This window comes from Atta colombica, unplaced genomic scaffold (assembly GCF_001594045.1).
Source record: "Atta colombica isolate Treedump-2 unplaced genomic scaffold, Acol1.0 scaffold123, whole genome shotgun sequence".
NCBI lineage: Eukaryota > Metazoa > Arthropoda > Insecta > Hymenoptera > Formicidae > Atta > Atta colombica.
The window spans coordinates 683863-708292 of NW_017259210.1; the positions used below are offsets into that span (position 1 = coordinate 683863).

Sequence of the window (24430 nt, forward strand, 5' to 3'; positions counted from 1 at the left end):
TAAAATAGCTAAAGATAAACTAGTTAATATATTTAATTTGTAATTAAAAAACTCATTTGAATTTTTCTTGTTTATTATTCTTTATTGATGCATCTAGCAATTTTGAAGAATTGTTAGATTTTATGAAATCTTCAAAGTAATGAATTTGTGAGATTTTGAATTAAATAGCAACATCCTTGACAGGTATAATTCTGAGGTTACAACGTAACCAACGTTTACGGCGAATTGGGGATTCAATCCTCAGAGTTTCACGCCTGCTCTAGTGAATATTCGAACAAGTATAGATAACAGTATCATGGCGGGTATTATGGATGTTGTGTGTGTCACTATTCTGTCATTCTGAGTAATCTTGGAAAGGTAAATAAAAACTCAAAATACAACGATTCTTCATTATTATGAGTTATATAGCCCATTCAATTGTACTCTTGGGAACGAAGTAATTATGGGCAAACAAATAATGATACCTTCACTTATCTGAACATGCCTAGGCCAGTGGAAAGCTTGGCTAAGAAGAAGGTTGTCGGTATCTCCTGTAGCCAGGCTTCCATCATAGTGATCATGGAATGGTGAGATGTATAGTTTTGACCTTAACAATGTTGGCCAACTGGGGACAAACGATTATGATACTACATCGACGATTTGCTAAAAGGTAAGTCGATTCGCTAAAAGGCACTATGATAAGTAATTCTTGTCTTGATAAAGTGAAAGAAGATTGTTAAATAATCAATATTATTTTAATCAAGATGGCTTGCAGATATGCGCATACACTGGCACTCTCGGACGAAGAAAAGCTCTATGTCTGAGGTGGCAATAGTTACGACCAGTTAGGCATTAGCAACAAGACGAACGTCTGTACTCCAGTTAAGGTAAACTCATGTTTATTATTGTTATATCAATAAGAATAAAAAAAGGAAAAGAAAAACGAACTATCAATTATTGAACAGGTAAAGCACGAAATAGGAAGGATTTTCGACATCGCTGCTCTGCATTATAATCACATGAGCATCGCCATCGGCGAGAGAAGATTTACATCTGAGGTCAGTGTCGCGATCAGAGTGTTACAAGCCCAATCGCCATTCTGTTCTCGAGCATACATGAAGCGTTTACGTGCCAGGGGTCACCAAGTATTATGCACAAACAAGCGATCAAGAGAGCATATCGGAATGGAATTTGCATTCGACGATTCGATATGTCTTGTTTTTTGTCTCGTATCTGTTTGTTGTCATATACTTTTTGGTTTTTTTCAAATCTACAATAAAATCAATGACATTGATATAGTCAGATCTAAGGCTTCCTTAAATTTATCTTCAGATATTCTACAAATTATTTTATTGGCTACATTACATCTAAAGATCAACTTAAGGAAACCTTAAATTAAGGTCTGACTGAATGCGGGCATTAATTATACATACATAGTTATTGTCTCTATACACACACACACACACACACACACACACACACACACACACACAGGGTGTCTGGAAATAATCACCAAATATTTCATAGGCAGATAGAACGGACTAAACTGAGTTGAAAAGTCCTCTACCATTTTGTAAATTTCCCCAATAGTTAATGAGATATTAATCCTTAAAGATAGCTGAATACGTGCGCTCATCCGGCCTACTATTATATATGCCTACCGATCGCTTGGCGCGGGCCTTGGGAGTTGGGAATTGGCTGGCAAGCGTCCCGCGCCGCGCACACCGCCGCGTCTCTAGCTCGGACGGCGCGCTTGCCAAGCTATCCCCGGCCCGCGGCAAACGATCGGTAGGCGTATACACTTCACAGTAGTATTCGGCTATCTTTAAGGATTAATATCTCATTAATTATTGGGGAAACTTACAAAATGGTAAAGAACTTTTCGACTCAGTTTAGTCCGCTCTACCTATCCATGAACAATATTTGATGATTATTTTCAGACACCCTGTGTGTGTGTGTGTGTGTGTGTGTGTGTGTGTGTGTGTGTGTATACTAATATTTTCATTTATTAGTAGTTGTAAAATTTATTATTGTTAAGTTCTATTTTAAATATAGTGTTACCAGTTTGAAAAAAATTTTTTTAAAAGATGTAAAAAAGTACGTTTTGGGAAATACTGAAGTTCTGAAAGTGAGCACTTTGATTGTTCAAATTGAGTAATACTTTTTGTTCTCGAATTTAGTTACAACATGTGACACGAATAGGGAATTATATCGAGCTAATTATGCATTTGTCTTTTTCTTCATTTTTTATATAGTTGACAAGCGATCTTAGAATACAAGTAGAGGGTTAATGTATTTTTATGCACAAGGCCATCTTGAAAAGTTTGTTCTGTGTATTTTAGACTCATGTCATTTCAAGACGATTCGGCGGAAAGCAATCAAAGGTAATCATTTAATAAACAGGATATTTATTACCTGGAAAACCAAGAATTTTCAAAGAATTTTATTTTCATCTTCTCGGAGGAATTTTTCATGGAATTTTATTGATATTCAAGAAAATGTGTGGAATTTAACTTAAGTGTAAATTCTTTTTCTAACATTATTTAAAAAATTTTTTTTATATAGTGCAAAATGTTGATAATAATTTGTTATAAATACAGCATACATCTGCGTACATACATTCTCACAAATTTTTATGGAAAAAAAGTCAAAGCGACAGTAAAAGAATATTCATCAGAAAAGAATATTTCACGGATATTATATTATAGTTAATCTTCCTTATATTATTAGTGATTCCGATCAGTTCCTATTGTAGAAAATGATAAATGTAATCTTGTATGTGGAATTCATCTTCTATTAATTTTCAATATAATTTACGTTGTATTCTCCAATTTCTTTTGAAGTTAAAATTTCTAATATTTCCTGGAATTTTGAATTAAAAAACCTAGAAAATCCGAAAAAATTCTTAGGAAATTTTTTTAATAAAATTTCAGTAAACAAAAATATTATTTATATTTATAAAATTTCTCAAATTTTACTCACTTTGTCGTTCACTCCCGACAGTGTCATCGAACATGATCAATTTTCGTATGTTATTTACAAAGCTTTTCTATCTATATACCAAAATATCTATATAATATAGTTGATTTACCCCGAGAGAATATTTAGGTGAGTTAAGTATATCGTAAGTATCTTTTGTATTCTCACGATAATTAAAACAACATTTTTTATTACAGAATTATTTAATGGCTATAGCTTTCTACGAGAATCTTAAAAAGCACTGTATTCAAATGATAAAGCGAGAAATTACTATATCAAATGTCGCCAACTTGTATAGCATCGCAATAGAGAACAACGAGGAAGTAGTTAAACTTTGTCATTATTAATGTTCTATCTCCCATATTGTTTTCCGATCCGACCAAACAGATAATAACACAATATACAGCGATACTGTTCTTTAAGTACAGACACAAATTATACAGTTCATATAGCTTTTACACACTGAACGCGGAAACATTTGCCGCGGCAAAATGCGACGCGGTAAGCAATAAGCTTACAGCTTCTCACATGTTTATTAGTTACGGCGTCACATTTTGTCGCGCAGCAAGTATTTCCGCGTTCAATGTGTGGGAGCTATTAATTATAGTTATTAATTATAGTTATTAATTATAAGTGGAGTAATGTTTTTTTTAAATGCGGAAAAAACTGTATATATATATATGGAGCGCAGATGAAATCAAACCCGATCCGCAAATCATGAATCGACCGCTTAGTTGACCGCATGAAGTTATATGGCTTCCATTATCAATGTTTATTAATTGTAATATTTTAGCCAGAAACAATCGAAAAATGTAAGACAGTAAGCAGTAAACAAATTGGCCAACAAATTACAGTGGAGAATATAAAACAACCTTACGTTCTCTACTGTGATTGACCAATTTATTTACGTCTTATTGCCTTATATTTTATATGTATGTATCTTTGTCTACACATGTATACAATAATTGATTAGCAATATTTTAGGACTAGAAGAATTCTGCTTCAAGTTCGTCAAGCTAAAGGATAATACAATAAAAAATTTTATAATTAAGGCGATGGTGTTTTTAGATTTTATAACATAATTCGTCTTTGTATCAAAATAATGTGCGAGAATAGAAATCGTCAGATTTGTCTATTCTTGTATGAATATTTGCCATATATTTTATAATAAAATATTATAACGAAATGTTCTATTTTGTTTTTTCAATTGCATTTCATTATTAGTATTAATGATAGAAGTATGAAGTATAAATGATAAACACAGCGTTTAATCATGGAAATTTGTCTAGTGCATTCTGATAAATTTGCACGCATGATTCTTTTATTGATCTCAAAGAGTGTGAGTTTACAATCTTGCAAAGGTGTATAGCTGAGATGATCTTAAAACTTACATAAACAATAAGAAAAACGCTATTTACTAAGAGAAATAAATTCTATCTGTAGTGACATTATTTTTTGCATAAGAGATTGATTAACGATGTGTCTGTTGTTAAGTATGTTGAACAACTATGAAAATTTTATCGTTCCTTTTTTATTACTATTTCTGTGATAAAGCATGTCAATGGATGCGTTTTTATCGCGTATGTAATCATGTGGATTTTTCGCTGATTTTATTTATCAATTGCAAAATATATAATATCAATTGTAAAATATATAAACATGTAATATAAATATATATATAATAAAATTTTGTAACATTTTCTAATGATTTTTGATTTTCAGACAACAGTTCAGTGAGACCTCATATACTTGATTATCATTTTATTACAGTTTTTATTATTTTATTTCTTTAATATATATAGACATATTTTGTAATTCATATTAGGAAATTCATCATAATGCAAAAACAGATTTAATGAAATAAATAAATATCAAGCAATATTTATATATTGAAATATGTTTAACAAGAATTTAAAACAAAAAAACAAGAAGAATTTAAAACGTTGAAATAAAACCAAAAATAAATGCTCTCCATTCAAAAATGTAAATTGAAGTTTGTAGTATTAAAAATACTCTAGGAAGATGAAAGTTTTATTTCACTTTGTCATTTTATTATGTATTGCACTTTTTGTTTCTAATTAATAAATTATATTTTAATTATTTTTTTTGTTTTTGTTCAGTACTCCTTTTAAGCCTATTCTACAATGTGTTCTGTTTTCTGTTCTTACTTTTTATCTCTTCCTCCTTTGCAACCGTTTTATTGACAATTGTATTTCTTGCTACGTATTTTCTGTTTCTTCCGAAGTTCTTAACTTTTACCTCGGGCGACATAAAATAAAAAACCAGATAAGATGTAAAACAAGATGTAAAAAATAGCAAAAAGCAATGTAGAATAGGCTTTAGGCTTTAGGGAAAAAAATATCAAAAAATATCTTTATATGTTTGATTAACTACATGCATAAAATATATCTACAGGATTTTATTTTTATTAAAAATATTTTTCTGTGATTCATAATTCAATATATAATTAACTTTGTTAGTGTTAATACAAAATATTTTTACCCTTTTGATACTATTGGGTATGGGAAAAAATTCGTGGCGATTTTTTAGTAAAATTAAAGTATTTTAGAGTATTGAAATCAATTTATTTAAACCAAATATTATTTTCCATTATTTTCTATAATATTTTGCCATTTTTGGGGCAAAGCCATAATTCCATCGTGATAGAACTTCTGTAGTTTCTGATCGAAAAACTGCTTCAAGCGATTTTCACAGGCCTCTTTTGAAGCTAGCTTTACACCATTAAGAGAGTTCTGCAGAGACCTAAACAAATGATAGTCTGAGGGTGCTATGTCAGGACTATACAGTGGATGCATTAAAACTTCCCAGCCAAGCTCTCGCAATTTTTGTTGAGTCATCAAAGATGTGTGTAGTCGAGCGTTGTCGTGATGGAAGACGACACCTCTCCTATTGATTAATTCTGGCCGCTTTCTCTCAATTGCTTGTTATAATCTCTGCAGTTGTTCACAGTAGAGTTCGGAATTAATTGTTTGATTGGACGATAACAGCTCATAGTGAACGATTCCCTTCCAGTCTCACCACACACACAACATCACCTTCTTCCTCGTCAATCCAGGTTTTGCGATTGTTTGCGCCTTCTCTCCTTTCTTTATCCATGATCTTTTTCTAGTTGGATTGTCGTAGGTGATCCATTTTTCATCATCAATTACCATTCTCTTCAGAAATGGCTCAATTTCATTCCGTTTCAGTAGCGTATCACAAATGTTCGGTTCATTATGTTCCTAACACTCAACTCGTGAGGAACCCAAACATCGAGCTTCTTTTTGTATCCAGCTTTGTATAAATAATTTTAAATGTTTTGTGGTCGATGCCTAGTTCTCTAGCAATCTCCACAGTGCTCACATGCTTTCGTGCTGGAAATTTCGATGTGAAAGATGAACCTTGCTCCGATCGACAATCAAAAATCCAATGAAATCATGGTAGAAGTCGAGCGTGATAAGTCTCTTGCCTTTATCGTAGTGATACTGCAAAATGTAGCGAATTTTTTCCTTATTTATTTCCATTTTCAAAATAAAATAACTTTTGATCCACTTCACCGATTTCAATCTTTTTCAGCTCAAAACAAAGGTTAAAATATCACTTTTTAAACGCACGTCTAGTGTTATCGATGCGATTAGTAGTTGCCGACTCCTGAGCATTTAATGCCATCTAGCGGGAAAAACGCCACGAACTTTTTCCCACACCCAATATAATACTGTTATTAAATACAGAAGTTATATATAGAAAGCGCGCGTTACTATTCTATTTTTTTTCTCTTTATCCTTTTAATGTCCGTTTCTACAGAGAGTTTCTGTAGATTAATCTTGGTTTAATTTATTGTCTATCTTTTTTTGATTCTAACAATTAGAAAAAAATAAGTATGATTAAAGTTAATCAAGATTAGTAGAAACAGGTTAAATGAAGGATTTGATTTTTAACTTATGCAGCTATTGGCCAGCGGCGGCATGATTATGGGATTTGCAATGATTTCAAAAGATCTGTTTTCCTTGATATATGTATACACTTTTGGAACTTACAAAATGTGTTCTACTTGACGCTTATAAAGCTTATGTAATTATTCTATTATCAAATGTTAAACAAGATGAAATAATGCTCGCGAGCGTTGTATTTTGTAGATGCCAAATAGGTATACATTTGGCGTAAGCAAGAGTTTTAATGCAGAAATGAAAACAGATACAGATATACAAAGTAACCGAAGATATCTGTGGACGTCTACTGGCAAGAAAGATCGTAAATCGCTTGAATTCGCAAGATTCCGAGAGATTAAATGAGACATTCACAAAGAGATTATTTCGTGAAGCGACATGTGTACTTTGGACCTATTGTGTTGGCTGATCATCAGTTCACTGAAGCCTAGTTCATCTTCCAAATTTATATGGTTCTGGTATTCGATTATCTAAAATTATTTCTCTTCATATATTTGTTTTGGCAGTGTTGTTTATGTGTTGAAACAGGAAAAATGGATTACCTTAATCATAAGAAGAGATAAGAAGATGCCTTGGATGATGCTGGATAACAATAAAGCTGATTATTTGGAAACCGGTGACACACATTGTTACTTATTTCAAAAGAAAATCGATATTCTATGCAATGAACATAAAAATCTTCGATTATGGATATCATGTTCTAGTTCTTTATGAAAGGAAGAAACGTATATAAGAAGGTATACAAGAATTGAATATTGTTTTTGTGTAACACCAGAGAAAAACTTGAGACATAGACATGCTTCCTAGACTTTTTTATGTGCTAAAACCTCGTAGGGTAATGTCCATGGTTTTGTGATTCACTCCATACTATTGTAAATTAAACAAGGTCGAACAATCTACTTTTAATGTTCATTACTTTTTCTGTTCTTCACAGGTATATTCCTGAGATTGTAATAAATATGGCCAAATAGGAAATGGATCATATGATCAAGTAATTGTCACGCCTACTTTTAATATCCCAGCAAACGAGAATGGATTAAAATGGATTGAAATTTTTTTCTATCTGAATGTGTATTTTAAATAGCGAATACTTTTTTCTTATTCAATTAGATTCAATTAAATTCAATTGGATGCAATTGGATTGAAAAACTGCATTTTCTATTCAAAATTTTGAATTAACAGTATTCACAATGCACAGAAAAAACTAATATTATTTTTAGATTGAAAGACAGAGATATGCTCCATGCAATTCCTGTAAATGAAAAAAAATCATTCAAGATTGAAAAGCATTCATTTTAACATTCGTGAATCAATATTTCTGAAAATCTGAATCTATTTCAATTCATTTCAATCCATTCTCATTTGCTGAGATGCCTATTCTAAATGACAATATGAACAGGAAGCATATGGATATCGCATGTGGGAGTTATCATTCTGTTGCTTTGACCATGAGGTAAGTAAAGTATTCTTTGTTATTATAGCTGAAGAGCTAGAGTCAGCAAACGAGAATGGATTGAAATGAATTGAAATTGATTCAGATTTTTAGAAATATTAATTCACAAATATTAAAATGAATGCTTTTTAACTGAATGCATTTTTATCCATTTATAGGAATTGCATGGAGTATATCTTTATGCTTTTCAATTTAAAAATAATATTAGCTCTTTCTGTGCATTGTGAATACTGTTCAATTCAAAATTTTCAATAGGAAATGCAGTTTTTCAATCCAATTGTAATTGAATCTAATTGAATCCAATTAAATCCAATTAAATCCAAAAAAAGTATTCGCTATTTAAAATATGCATTCGGATAGAAAAAAATTTCAATCCATTTTAATCCATTTTCATTTGCTGGGTAACTAAATAAAAAGGATTTGACCTCGAAAACGTCTACATAATATTAGAAATGAAGATCTATCTAATTTTTTCAAATTAGAATCTGTATTTCTCTTGCATTTTCAAATTGAGCGAATTCAAGTGAACATTTGTGATATCTTGATAATTTTTTATAAAATCAATATTATTTTTCGAGATATTTGTTCTAAAAGATTGAACTGTACAATCAATTCTTGATTGCGTAAATCTGTCCATATGCTCCACGAACATGTGGTTAGGACAGTAATTTGATTACTTTTAATGTGCTAGTGAGTGATGCTATTAAATTAAAACAAATCACTCTGTATATGTATTAGTCTTTCCATGGTACCACTTTCATGGTATATAAGATTTATTAAATCCTGTTTTAAGCATAGCATTTATTTTAAAAAATTGTATTTTTTAAACATCTGTATTCATAGAAAAATATTCAAGATGATGGTGAGCTCTTTTTTTTTATATGCGATACGTTTTATTCTCAATTTTAATTGAAGAATGCGACATATACTTTACACCAAGCCAATTTTGTACGTACTTGTGTTAACAATTTTTTCTCTTATTTTTTATATAGTCGACGAGTGATCTTAAAATACAAGTGGAGGGCCACTGTGTCCATGTTCACAAGGCTATCTTTGCTTTTCTTAGTTTAGAATCATGTTCCAGCACGAATGGATGGACTAATCAAAAGTTATTACATATTTAACAAAGAATCTGTGTTATTTATGATTTATCAAATTTCCTCGTTTCATCAATGTTCTTTCCTAACAGTATCATCGAGCGTGATCAATTTTTATATGTCTACGAAGCCTTCCTGAAATACTTATACACCGATGTGATCGATTTACCTTGGGAGGCGTTAGGTGAATCAAGTATATTATAAATTATTATTTATCTAAGTACTCTCACGATTAATGTTTTTTATTATAGAACTTTTAACCCTGGCTAATAGCCAGGCTTAAGAAGCACTGTATTCAAATGATGAAACAATTATTGTATTGAATGTATCCTACTTGTATAACATCGCAATGAGAAGGTAATCAAACACTATCATTATTAACGCTCATTGATAATTGAAATTTTATTAATTTCAGTATTTGGTTTATCTATATGCGCACGCAATAATTGAATATTAATTTTGTTAGAGGATTAGGAGTTAAAGAATTCTGCTTCAATTTCGCTATGATCACTTCTCGGTTGTTGTGCAGACAGAACATTTTATCAAACTGGATGTGAATATATTAACAGCTTTCCTAATTAAGGCGGGCAAAACTAATGCTTTCAGGATGTAATTAGTACAATATATATTTGTTTCAAAAACCAATGTAACTCAACGGACATGAATGGATCATCAGATATGTCTTGCACGAATACTTGCCATTTATTTTATATTTACGTATCTTGACGAAATATTTCTAATTCGTTTTTTTAATTTCGTTTCATTAATTTCGTTTCGTATTAATATTTTGTATAAGTGATGAATAGATGTCTTCAGTCGTGCAAACTATATCGCGCGTTCTGATAAATTCGACGTTCTGATAAACACGAGAAATTCTTTCGTGGATTTAATAAGTGCAACTTTGTTATCCTGCAGTAATCTGAGATATTCTTAGAATTCGCGTATAATAACAAAGAAAGGAACTGTTTTTTCTTGAAAGAAGCTCACGTTCATATCATTGTACAGATAAGGCAGAGAATAAGACTTTCAGTGCTTATCTCCATGTGTAACAAACGTTCTATATCTCATTTTGCAATGGACCTAGGAAATTGATTAATTTTTAAGTAGATGAGATATTCAAGTTAGTGTGTGGAATGCTTATTTCAAATAGATTTTATTTTTATAGATACATTTTTATTAGTATATTATGTTACAGTTTAAAGATTTTGCACAAATGTGGATAAAATTGCGTTGGATGAATTTGCTCGAACTATGATATTTTGTATATATTATAAAAGATTGAATTACGAAAGTTTAAACACAATTATAAAAAATTTTGACAGATTTTGCTGTAACACTATTTTGAAGTTGCTATTGCGTCTAATTGGATTAAAAAGTATTTTTATTTGCTAATTTAATCATTTTTTTATCTTAATACTTTTATGCACGGAGCAATTAATGAAATGAGTCAATTGAAAGAAAGTATGTAATTGGTTGAAAAAAAATTATGCAATTCACAATTATAAATTTGCAAATAAAACATTTTTCTTTTAAATCAGTTGATTTTTTTCGTCATTCTGTTTATAAAAATTTTACATTTTTTACACAATTACATTTAACAGAAAATGAATAGTGTAATAAATAAAGATATCTTTCAGTTTGATTAATCCCAAAATAGCAGTTCTCAAATGATTCAATGGTAGCAAAAATTATCCATTTTTTTAAGATTTTGTCCACGGAAACTTTTGATCAAATCTCATAATCCACAAAATATCAATTTCGGCCAATTTAACTACTTTTTCTATATAGTTTTGCAGGGTCCTTTACATTAGGTATACTTCTATGAGATAAAGAGAATGTGAATGTGCAAGAAAGTTTAAGATTTCTGCGCAATATTTTTTATTTTTATTCTCACTGATTTTATTTATTAGGTGTGTACATTGTAAAGTATAAATATGTGTGTAATATACGAATATAATATTTTTTACATTTTCTAACAATTTATACTCTCAATGCAGAAGAGGAAAATCTCTGTTAGAAAAGACTTGTACAGTCGTTTACCATTTTATTACAATCTCTTCCGTATATAAATGATAGATTATGTTGTTCATATTAGGAAGCGCCAAATTTTTCATAATATGCAAAATATGAATTAAATAAAATATTAAGAAACTCAAAATTATGGCTGACAAGAAAAAATAGAAATAAAATAATTCAAAAAAATAGAAATAAATTTAAAGACAGATGCGCTCTTCATTCAAAATTACAATTTTAATATTTTTATCATTAAGAATGCCTTATAAAATAAATGAAAGTTTTATTTTTTTTTGTTTCGTTTTTTTATTAATTTTTTATTCTATTTTTTATATCTAATTAATAAACAATATTAATGTTTTTCTTTGCTTTTATTCAATACTCTTTTCGGATCTTAAAGAAAAAATATAGGAAATATCTTTATTTGTAAATATCTTTATTTAATAAATAACTGCTAGAATATGTATATTTGCGACTTGATGATATTCAATTTTTATTGAAAATTGTATATTTAATATCATACCTGTATGATTATTCAAGAGAACATTGAGACATTTATATGAAAATAAAACATCATAAAACATCTTAAAATTTATATGCTTGGATCTATTAGAAAGACGTTTATATGAAGTCTTAAAAATATCTAACAAATATTATCTTTGACATGTCTTTCTTTACATTTATTTAAAAAAATTGCTGATACAGAAACACTTGATAACAGGAAAAATACATTAAAGCTGGAATTGCCTGATAAATCGGTATAGCAATATCATATCTTCGAAAACGATCTTTCTGTTATTACAGTAGACATCATCAGTTTCTGTTACTAGAAAAGTGGAAGTATTAAATCATTAGTATATATTGATTTATTAGGTAACTCTAGCTTTTGTCTCATATTCTTTCTTTTGTGTGAACGCGTTTCCAGTCGTGCGTGATAGTTTGCAAAATATTGTTAAAAATTTCAGTGTGAGTTATATATATATATAAAATATATATTTGTAAATGTAGAACGTAATTAATCGGTCTAGCTGAGCAAATAAAATACGCGGAAAAATTAATGGACGTCCTACGCGTGAATCTCGTTCTTTTTCTCTTTTCTTTATAATATATTTTTCTGATTAGTAATTAAATTAATTTTCATTAAATGAATATTAATGTCCAAACATTACATTTTTATATAATTATTGCAATTATTTGTGTACTTTTAAACCAACAATTGTAGACTAAAAATAACGACATGCGTATAACATGCAAATTTAATCGAAAAATTATTAGTATTTTAAATACAAATGAAATTTGTTTGTCTTTAAAAAAAATCCGAAATGTAGTCACGTTTTTGTAATGATGTTACGTTTATTAAATGTGCTTTTTGTGTCGATCAATACTTTATTTTAAATTAAGTATTGTTTTTTTTTTATAATTATCCAAATATATGTAAAAAATTCTGATAATGAACAAAATTTCGAAAACCGGATTATTAATGAAATTATAACGCTACGATGCCAATATAATGTACAAATAAAAGTTTTTATACAGTGCCTGCAAAAAGTTCCAGGCCTGAATAATTTCTAAATGATTTGAGATATAGGATTGAAATTTTTAGAGAAATACAACGGAATTGTACAATCTATCATTGAACACAAGAACACCCACCATAACATTTCCGGAGGGAGGAGGGAGAAAAGGATTTGAAAATCTTAAATGGTATATGTGGAGTCGAATGAAGATTCGTTAAAAGGAAGAGTCCTTTTAACGAACCTTCATTCGACTCCACATATACCATTTAAGATTTTCCAAAGGAGATGAACAACGCGGATTAATCGAGATTTCTACATTTTTTTTTTTTTTGAACATTGTTATTCAGAAAAAAAAGTTACATCTCTTGTGCGTGTGCGCGTGCGCGTGCTCATCTTGACTCATCTATAATCTGAATAACAATATTCAAATGATAATAATTTTGCGAAAAAAATCGTAGAGATCTCGATTAGTTCACATTGTTCTCGGCCCGAAAAGTCCAAACGAGCCTTCATTCGACTCTACATGCCATTTAAGATTTTCAGGCCCCCTTCTCCCCCTTCCCTCCGGAAATGTTAAGGTGAATGTTTTTGAGATTCAATGATAGATTTTACGATCCCGTTGTATCTCTATAAATTTCAATCTTATATCTCGAATCATTCAGAAATTATTCAGATGGCTCGGAACTTTTGGCGGACATTGTATATTATGCAATTTCAAAATAATTTTTTGTCTATTGAAAAACTTATTGGTATCTTTCCTATTGTTGCATTCGCAAAGAAACGAATTGGTGAAGCGATATGTCACAATTAGATATGTGTATTTGTTTTTCGGGCCTTAGTCAGGGCGAAATCAAGAAATATATTTATCTGCTTAACAAATATGTATGGATTTCCAGAAAGCACAAAGTCATCTAAAAGGTGATTAAAAATGACTAAATTGTTATAAAAATATCTTTCAGTGAAAGACTTTTAGTCGACGAAAAAATGACTAAAAGACGACAGATGTCGCATTGCTAGTCATCTTACAATCTTATCCATATGATAACTAAAGGATGACTTCTTTTTTTTTCTCTTATATCTTTTAGTCGTCTTTAATACTTCTTTTATTTTTTATATTTTGATACAATATAATGATACAATAACATTGAATCATTCCTAAATTATTACACAAAAATGCACGAAATAAAATGCACAATATACATCTCATTTCCTGCAATGTTTGCCGTATCTTATGTGCAAGAGTCATTATTTTTCATTATAATCTCCTTTTATGACTCGATTATAAAAAAATATTTTATTAGTTCATTAGAACAGTAAATTTCTCATAATGCTGCTTTTATTTTGTCTATGATTTTCAAACACGAGAAACTAAACTCCATCACGTCCATCTGGTGATCTCGCATACTGCTCGCGAATAAGTGATAAAAAGTCAAAATAACGAAAAGATATCTTTTAGTCAACTTTTATTTTGCGAAAATGATAACCATAGAAAAATCGAATATTATCAAGTCATAGATCTAACCAAACAGCACAAAATACTAAAAGATAACGAAAAGATGTCTTTTTTAAATTGTCTTTAGAATATGTCTTATAGACATCTTGTTGAAAAGACAATCTAAAAACAATGTCTTTTCCTCATCTTTTAGATTTTTTTCGCTTTGTCAGAAAGACAAGTTAAAAAAGACCTCTTTTCATTATCCTCACACATACCTTTTCTACATGGCAAAAGTAGTCGTTCTAATTTTATTTTTTTTTAAATTATTAATGATCCTCCATATTTAACTTATCGATCATTTTTCGATAAATGTATAATGTCGCAATATGATTTACGTTTTTGTTTCATTATCGATCGAAGATAACTTTTTAAATGTCTTAAATAAGAAAATGATCTTTCATTCGAACAAGTTGATGTAGGAATCGTTAAAAAAACGCGAATAAATTTTACGTATTATCTTTTTTAGTATTTTGTGCTATCTGGTTAGATCTATGATAATATTCGATTTTTATTGAGAATAGCACATTAGTTTCTATCCAATAGACCATATTCCACGACGATTCAGAAGTCAAGCATAGTTGATGGCGGAATATACACCCGGATGGATCGCTTCGAAGCATTATGAAAATAGTTCCCGTATTCAGAGAAAACGTTTTTTTCTTTTCTTTTTATCATAATTTTATGACGTGTATTCTGAAATAAGATATTAATCAATAATAATATTCATTTTAGCAATGCACCGACGAGATGTACTATTAAAGACCGTCAACTCTGAACAAATTATTGGCGGTATAAAAAGCGTCCGGTGATAATTAAAGAACGACATTATCGACAATTGATATAAATTTATATTAATAATATAAATATTTGGCTCTTACATTATTAAATTCATGATGATTTTTTATTACATAAATGTTCCATAAATAAATATGCATATACTTGTAAAGCTATAATATCCTATATATTGCAGAAAAATTACAATTTTTTCTCTGCTGTCATCTCTGTTGATAATCAAACTTTGACGATAACACTGTAATCACAATTTTAAAGAAAAATCGAGTATTATTGAGTTTTAAATATACGTCTACTAAATACGTCTCATAAATACGTCTACTAAACTAATAAATCATAAAATTAGTACAATATTATCAGTTTTTAACTCTTAATCAATATTCACAAGAACGCGAATTCCCGTAAGGATGTTGGTCTGTAATAGTATCTCGTCGGTGATAAAATTAAAGTGAAATAAATTGTCAATAATACTGATCGTATAAGATTATAAAAATACTAATAAAAATATTAATATATAATATCAGTATTACTGATTCAATATTACTGATTCAGTATTATTGATTATAGGGTCATCATTATTGAAGAATTTGACTACTGTTGTAGCTGGTGGCTGATGACTGACATACTGCTATGCGGTTTCAAAAGAAGATAATTTTGGACTGTTGAGAACGTTTGTTGATTACCGCTGATAGGAAAGATCATTAATCGTTTAAATTCGCGAGATTCACGAGAAATCGAGAAATAAAGCGAAGCATTCGTGAAGAGACAATCTCGTGAAGCAACATCAATGATATGTGTACTACTTTGGACTTATGTAGATGGCCGATTCTCAGTTCACTAGAATCGGCGTTTGTCTCGCAAATTCATATGGTTTTTGTATTCGGTAATTTGTTCTATCTTCAGCATCCTTTAAGTCGTATCAGACTACCGATTCTGCCGATCCGACTGCCGATTCTGGCTGCTGATTTTCAAGACTAATTATAACGAAGGTGCTGACTGATCGGCCAATTTATGTTTAGCTTCGAGTCTATAGCTACGTTCAGTAGAACGTTTATTTTGCAATTGTTGGAAATTTTCTTCGCGCTGATTGGATTATGTTTCTAGATCAAGAGAAATGATCCTAGCCAGCGACGACGAAGTAAAATTTTTCAGTGTATGGAATTCCCGAGGATAGAAGAGGAAGAGGAGAATGAGGGGGATAAATATATTTCCTGATACATACTTTTTCTACATGGCAAAAGTAGCCATTCTAATTTTATTTTTTTTAAATAAAATTATTAATGATCCTCCTCCATATTTAACTTACTCGATCATTTTTCGATAAATGTATAATGTCGCAATGTGATTTACGTTTTTGTTTCATTATCGATCGAAGATAACTTTTTAAATGTCTTAAAGAAAATGATCTTTCATTCGAACAAGTTGAATCATTAAAAGAACGCGAATAAATTTTACGTATTTTGATATAAGATCTCTGATCTCGGGATTATCACGTAAAAATTGCATTATATCCTTCAAGCAATGCAGTGGCATTTTTATGTTTGTAATTTCTAAATTTTTCCCCGACCAAATATTATACAGATATAAAATTCAGTGTATGGAATTCCATACACATCATTTAATGATGTGTATGGAATTCCATGTACTATGAAATACTCGATACCAACCATATTGGAATCACCGCCCCTTATTTCGTCTGTTGGAGCCAAAAACGCCAGGCCATTTACCAAGAAGAAGAAGAAGAGATAGCAATCGTCGGTAAACATTAAATGTGATCGATTAATAATTAGAATCAGCAGTCAAAAATCAGTCGGGTCGGCCTGCAGAGTCGGTAGTCTGCATGATACGACCTTTACTTCTTTCACTCTAGCAGTGTTGTTCACTTATGCTTGAAATAGGTCGACATGCTCAAGAAGCTTTAATTATAACAAGAGATAAAATGGTGTATGGTCTGGGCGACAACATCGCCGGTTGTTTGGGAATTGGAAATACAAACTGCACACTATTTCCGAAAAAAGTAGAAATCCTATGTGGAAAGGATATAAAGACATTTGCATATAGTAATGGACCTAACATTCTGGCGCTTACAAAAGAGGGAGAAGTATGCTAAATGATCATAAATGATCTTATCCCTTAATTACACGCAAAATCTGATGTGTAATTAAGGGATATCTGCAGTGTACCCCAAATTTTGATAAGAGTTTTGATGTTGCAAATAGTTATAAATATGATATACGTTCATAATTGTTACAATGTCATATTTATTTACTTTGTTTACATTGCTTGATTTACATCAGTTATAACATGGATGTTATGAAACTGGCCAATCATAGCTATTCTTCTTGAAAATGGAAATGTGATTGACCAATTTTGTAACATATCGATATTCGGCTTAAATCGAGCTGTATAAATGTAGTCATTGATGTTATACAAATATCATATATACGAATCATTATTAATCGATAATATACTAGTAACATTATTAGTGATTAATTGTTAACGTTATTCATTTATGTTATTAATAACATGAAAATAATTAAATATTTTCGATCAGTACTAACAACAAGAAGCTAAAAGAGATAGAATAGTTGTATATAATATAAATATTTATATTTATACAAAAAGACATTTTGACTATTAAATTTCTACTTTTATCACTTTCTTTCGACATAATAATGTCTTCGAAAGATATATTCCTGGGGTGAGAACAAATATGGCGAACTGGGGAATGGAACGCATGATTAGATTGTCACGCCTACCTTAGTGAACATACCTAATCTGGAAAACAGTCCTGGTACGAAACGTATTGTGGATATTGCATGCGGAGGTTTCCATTCTGTTGCTTTGACTGAGATTGGCGAGGTAAGCAAATGTCAAACATAATCTATTATTATGAGCTAAATAGCTAGTTTGATTTAGGTATATATTTGGGGAATAAAAGAATACGGACCACAGAATACCATTATATTAACGATACACCTCCGCAAGTAATCTCTAGTTTAGCTACGAAGAAAGTTGTCTACTTCTCCTGCGGTGCGACCTTCACCATGGCAGTCACTGAAAATGGTGAAGTTTATAGTTGGGGCAATAACAATGTTGGCCAGCTAGGAATAGGCAAATGTGAGAACCAAACACTGCCGTATCAAATTAGTACACTGAGTGGCATTGTAATAGGTAATTATTAGCTGTGTTCAACAAAGAAAGCAGCTTTGTAACTGTTGCAAAATTCATTATAATTGATTTATACAGACTCAAAAGTAAGAACAATCGAATTCAAGAATTTTACAACAGTTGCAAAGCTGCTTTTTCTGCTGAACACAACCATTGTCTTGATAAAATTTTAAAAGGAAAAGAAGACGAATAGCAAAACAGGATTACTGAGCGATCGGTATTGTTTCAGTCAAGGTAGTTTGTGGAACTGATTATACGCTAGCGCTCACGAACAAAGGAGACTTATATTTGAGGTGGAAATCGTTACAACCAGTTAGCAATCTGCGGCAAGCAGATCTCTTATAATAAACCAGTCTTAGTAAATTTATACTAATTGTCTAAAAGAATTAATAGAAAAAAAGAAGACTGAAGATTTTAATGATTTCATTAATCATCATTGTATCATTGTATCATTAGGTCGAACATCAAATGGGAAGAGTGTCCGACATTGCTGCTATGCATAACAAATTCATAAGCATCGCCGTTGGTCAAGATGGGCGTGTTTATGTGTGGGGTAAAATAAGTTGCAATAAGTGCATCACAATTCCATGCATCACGCCATTCTCGAATGTGTACAATGCTCTTGCGTGTTATGCGAACGTTATGCATGAACCGCTGATCCTGTATTCAAACGAAGAGCCGAATATATTGAAACATCTCGAACTTGCATTCGACGATCCTGTATGTTTTATTTTTTGTCATATTTATTTGTTTTGCTTGCATATATATGCTTTCGCATTTTCGCAATTAATAATGAAACCCTAACAGCACAAACCCTAACAGCATGACTCTCAGCCATCTAAAGTTGACTTGAAGATATCTCTAAGTCATACAATGTCCCACTTTAAAGACTGTAAGCCGTCCTTAAGTCAACTATTTTAGACTGGTCTGATTTATACCCACAACGTTTATAAACAGCATTCACCCTTATTTAATTGTAGTTAAACAACAAGGACGAAATGATTCCACATTTAAGCTTTGTGAGCGTAAATCGCACTAAACGTCCTAAAGTCGATATTGAAAGGACGTCTGTAAAGTCGATTTACAATCACTCTAAAGGCCTGATTTAGCAAAGTCAACTTACAGTCGACATATCAACATTTGTGCTATTAGGGAATGGCTACGGCTTCAGAGACTCGCCATAATGCCTATATTCAGGCCTTATATTTAAGGCTTCCTTAAATTTATCTTCAGATGCTCTATGAATTATTTCATTGGCTACTGAGACTCTTAAGATAAATTTAAAGAAGCTTTAAGCACAAGGACTATGTAATACGAACATAAGTTGTTCAGTAAATAATAATTCTTTAAGAGGTCTTAATAGAGTTTATCAATTCAATAGAATTTAAACACATATGATTTGTCTGCCATTGGTTGCGATCCAATTTGATGCTACAAATGCTTCGAAACTTTTGATTAGAAGAAAGATTTTTATTAACTGATCAATCAAAAAATAATTCGAAGTATTCATAGCATCAAGTGGATTGTAGTCATTAATATAGCCTTACATATTACAACATCAATATCGCATAAACATTTTCACATAAATTTTCGGATAACAATTTTATAATCAAAATTTGTGTTAATAACTTTAATTCTACAAACTCGATATTGTTTGTTCATATTAACTATTACTACTCTTCGGAGTATAATTTCGTAAGTTCAGTTTGCAAAGCTTTCATATATATATATATATAAACAAATATTATCACGACAAATGCCATACTAAAAAATGGTAAAGATCTTAATTTCTAAAATTTTTTTCTTTTGTCGATACATTTTCGCGAGTCGTTCCAACAGTTTCAGCGACAAAAGGGATTACGTAGTCAAAATTGATGAATTCAAGCATCAGTTTTGATCACATGATTTTTCTTGTTGCTAGAATGATTGGTTGGAGTGGCTCATGAAAATGTCCTTTAAACTCCAGATCACGTTACAGAGGTTTGTTCGCGTCGTATGCTCCAGCATGCTCCAACGTGCTCCTATTATAGCTCCTGCTTATACTTCAACAAGTGCGTTAGAGTGAATAAGGCTACTTTTCCATGCTCAACGCTCATTTTCAGCGTCAAAACAGGTCACATGATCAAAATTGATAAATAGCAAGCAATTTTGATCACGTGATCTGTTTTGATGCCGAATAAGAACGTCAAATATCAGCATGAAAAAACCCTTTAATGCTTTGGTAAGAATATTTTAGAATATATTAGAGCATGTAACGCGAACAAACCTAAGCTTTACAAATAATTCTTAAATTCTTCTGAAAAATCTTAAAAATTTACACGAAAATATTAGATACCAAGATCACCTTGACCGAATGTGGCCTCTTCATTGATTTGTATTGAATATTTTTCGATCTTTACACTTAATATTATTAAAATTTAAAATTACATTGTTTGATATTAATCATGAAAAATTCTCAACTATTGTCTAAAATATTTTGAAAATTCAGAGAATTCTCTAATTTTATAATTCGTACAAATTTCAAAATTCATTTTTCATGACTATATATCCTGTATATATATCCTATATATATATATATAATACGTTTTATTCTTGACTTTAATTGAAAAATTCGTATCAAGCTAATTTCATATGCATTTTTGTTTAATGACTTTTTCCTTCATTTCTGACATAGTCGACGAGTGATCTTAAGATACAAGTGGAAGGCCAATATATCCACGTGCATAAAGCTATCTTGAAAATTCGTTCTACGTACTTCAAAATTATGTTTCAGCACAATTGGGCGGAAAACAATCAGAAGTAATTATTTAATAAAGGATCAGTATTATTTATGTAAAAAATGAAATTTTCTCGTTTCAACGACGTTTTTTTTTTCCCGACAGTGTTATCGAGCATGATCAATTTTCTTATGTGGTCTACAAAGCCTTCCTGAAGTATTTGTACACGGATGTGATCGATTTATCCCAGGAAAACACGTTAGGTGAGTTATGTTTATCACAAGCTGTTATATACAACCTGAGTACTCTCACAATTGAAGCAATATATTTTTCGGAAGCAATATATTTTTTTACAGAACTTTTAGCTCTGGCTAATGCCTACTGTGAGAACAATCTCAAGAAGTATTGCATTCAGATGATAAAGCAAAGAATTATGATATCGAATGCCGCGTTCTTGTATAGCATCACATTCAAATACAAGGAGGAGGTAGCTAAACATTCCTGTTACACATGAACATTTTATTAATTTCAGTATTTATTAAGTTCTTTATTTACACATATATATTCAGTTATTGAATGCCATTGATAACTTTTAGGAACTAGAGGAATTATGCTTTAAATTCGCCATGAATCACTTGACGGCTGTGACACAAACAGAAAATTTCGCCAATTTGGACCATAATGTGATGAAAACTTTAATAATTAAGGCAAGCAAGGTTGGTAGTTTTGAGATGTAATTCATTTATTTGCTTCAAGGACAATATATACACAACAAGAATGGAAATCGCCATATACATCTATTGCTGCATGAATATTGACCGTTTGTTTTATAATCGCATATCCTGACGAAATATTTCGATAATTCGCATTGATCGATATTCTCACATATTCTGACGCAGTCAGAAATAATTTTTCGAAAAGACGTCGTTTCGATGTCGAAAATAAAAGTCGAAAGTTTTCGAAATTTCTATTGATTTCGATTTTTGGCTCCAATTTCGATTAATTTTCGAGTTGGAAATAAAATCTTGAATTGATCTAGTCAGCATAAAAATATACTACTAGTGTCACTAATGCAATAAGTAAATTCGACAAGTCGTGTCACTAATAGCGTAATAATGGTGGAAAAAATTTCATTAAAGTTTCATTGAAATTTTATTGAAAATAAGTATTATTGATTAGCATCATATTTCAGAGACACACGACAAAATTATAATAAAATTATAATAAAATTATAATAAAAAAAAATTTATTTTATGAATTCGAGAACTAATTTCATAATGCACCCATGCGCGATTATTCATCCGAATCCAAACCTCCACTTATCATACTTCATTTCTGTAATCGTACGGGAACTACTTCGAATTCACGCGCTTAATCACAGAACATATATAATGAGAAGTGCAAGCTGCGTGTCAAACAAAGGAAGCAAGTCCAATCGCTGCGCCCTTAGTGGTTAGGCTTGATACTAAGGCTGTGTCAAAATTTACTGCCAGTGCTGAAAATATATAGTATACGTAACATAAACTGTAGATTTTTAGCGCTAGTATTTGGTAGTATATAGTATTCAGCGCAGTCAATTTTGGAACATAGTCTAGAAGTATGTAAGGATTTTCAAAATTCGCGCCCGCAAAGTACAAGACGTGATACTTTATGTTAAATGAAACAACTTTTTCCATTTACGAAATTGCGTCAGCTAAGTAGTTTTTAGGTGCGTTTGGCAAATTGGAGGCATCCGTGCTCTTTTACTTCGAAAATTGTTTCGGCAACTCGCATCTTTCTGCTACATTTTATCTGCGTTCGGTATTAAGGTTGCAGCATAGATTTTTGCATAATGCATATAAACGAATCAACTAATCAGAATCTTTCCTTTTCTCCTATTCCATGGAAAAGAAGGATTTCAATTAGTTGATTTCCTTATGCACTATTATATGTTATGCAAGAGTCTGCCGCGGCCATTAACATTTCTAGAGTCAATCAAGTTGCTCGATCCACTCCGGATTCAAAGGCCGAACTTGCAGAGCTAATGCAGATTTTCGCGCCTAAATTAAATTCATAACCTATACATTTCTGATAATGTATTTAATATATTATAATGATTCGTAAACACATAATGTACATTCATCTCTTTTAATATTTTTATTTTATAAATAGTGTATTTGAACTATTAAGGCCGCAGCACAAACTCATGCATAACGCATAATGCATAAGAGAATCAACCAATCAAAGCTCTTCTTTTCCATTAACTTAAAGGAAAAGAAAGATTCTGATTGGTTGATCCTTTTATGCACTATGCAACGCACTTATGCGTTATGCAAAAGTCTGCGGCCTAATGTCTGAGTCTACAAATGCTCAAACAAATGCTATCAAATAGAAATTGATGGAGTACATTATGGTCCGTATTAAAACGCGCTTTTATCTTTGAAATTCTATTTGTAGTATGCGTAATGTTAATTATAGCATGTTATTGCGCTAACATAATTTGTAAACGCATTCTGAATACGAACGTATGTATAATATTTAACGAGGAAAGTGAGTTTTTAATTCTTTTGCTCTTTATGAATTTGAAGTATGTGAAAACAAAGAATTTGCTAGTTAATTTTTAGATCCAAGCTTATATGGCAACATCCCAGCAAACGAGAATGGATTGAAATGAATTGAAATGGATTCAGATTTTCAGAAATATTGATTCACGAATGTTAAAATGAATGCTTTTCAATCCTAAATACATTTTTATTCATTTGTAAGAATTGCATGGAACATATCTCTGCCTTTCAATCTAATAATATTAGCTTTTTCTATGCAACACAAATAACACACAAACACATTGTGAATATTGTTCAATTCAAAATTTTGAATAGGAAATACAATTTTTCAATCCAATTGCATCCAATTGAATCCAATTGAATCCAAAAAAAGTATTCGCTATTTAAAATACGCATTCGGATAGAAAAAAATTTCAATCCATTTTAATCCATTGGATTGAAAATTTGAATCCATTTCAATCCATTCTTGTTTGCTGGGTGGCAAGTTCGCTGTCACGCCAGGCTCATGCGCTCGTGCTCATACATCGCTGTGAAATTTGTAATTTATTTTGTTAGCAGTAAATTTAGAAAAATATGAATATGTTTGTAGACTGCGAATGTAATAAAATTTTTTAACGTTTTCTAACAATACTATGAATGTTTTGCTAGAAGAGTTCGGTTAAGGAAAATCTTGTCGTTTTATACTGTACATTATTATATTACAATTTTTTAAATATATATATATATA

At 30.7% G+C, this 24430-nt stretch overlaps 1 protein-coding gene and 1 pseudogene across 1 annotated transcript in view; both read left to right on the forward strand.

The window, feature by feature from the left end:
• The first annotated feature begins 480 nt into the window (after nucleotides 1–480).
• Nucleotides 481–15886, forward strand: LOC108694699 (annotated as a pseudogene).
• A 178-nt stretch (nucleotides 15887–16064) lies between these two features.
• LOC108694701 overlaps nucleotides 16065–24430 on the forward strand; it is a 14876-nt gene continuing 6510 nt past the window's right edge. Inside the window, 13 exon segments of the mRNA XM_018204333.1 lie at nucleotides 16065–16155; nucleotides 17171–17373; nucleotides 17961–18134; nucleotides 18192–18243; nucleotides 18246–18446; nucleotides 18673–18733; nucleotides 18735–18801; nucleotides 18900–19163; nucleotides 21118–21242; nucleotides 21326–21423; nucleotides 21517–21647; nucleotides 21757–21893; nucleotides 23597–23601. Coding sequence (XP_018059822.1) covers nucleotides 16065–16155; nucleotides 17171–17373; nucleotides 17961–18134; nucleotides 18192–18243; nucleotides 18246–18446; nucleotides 18673–18733; nucleotides 18735–18801; nucleotides 18900–19163; nucleotides 21118–21242; nucleotides 21326–21423; nucleotides 21517–21647; nucleotides 21757–21893; nucleotides 23597–23601 — 1609 coding nt within the window.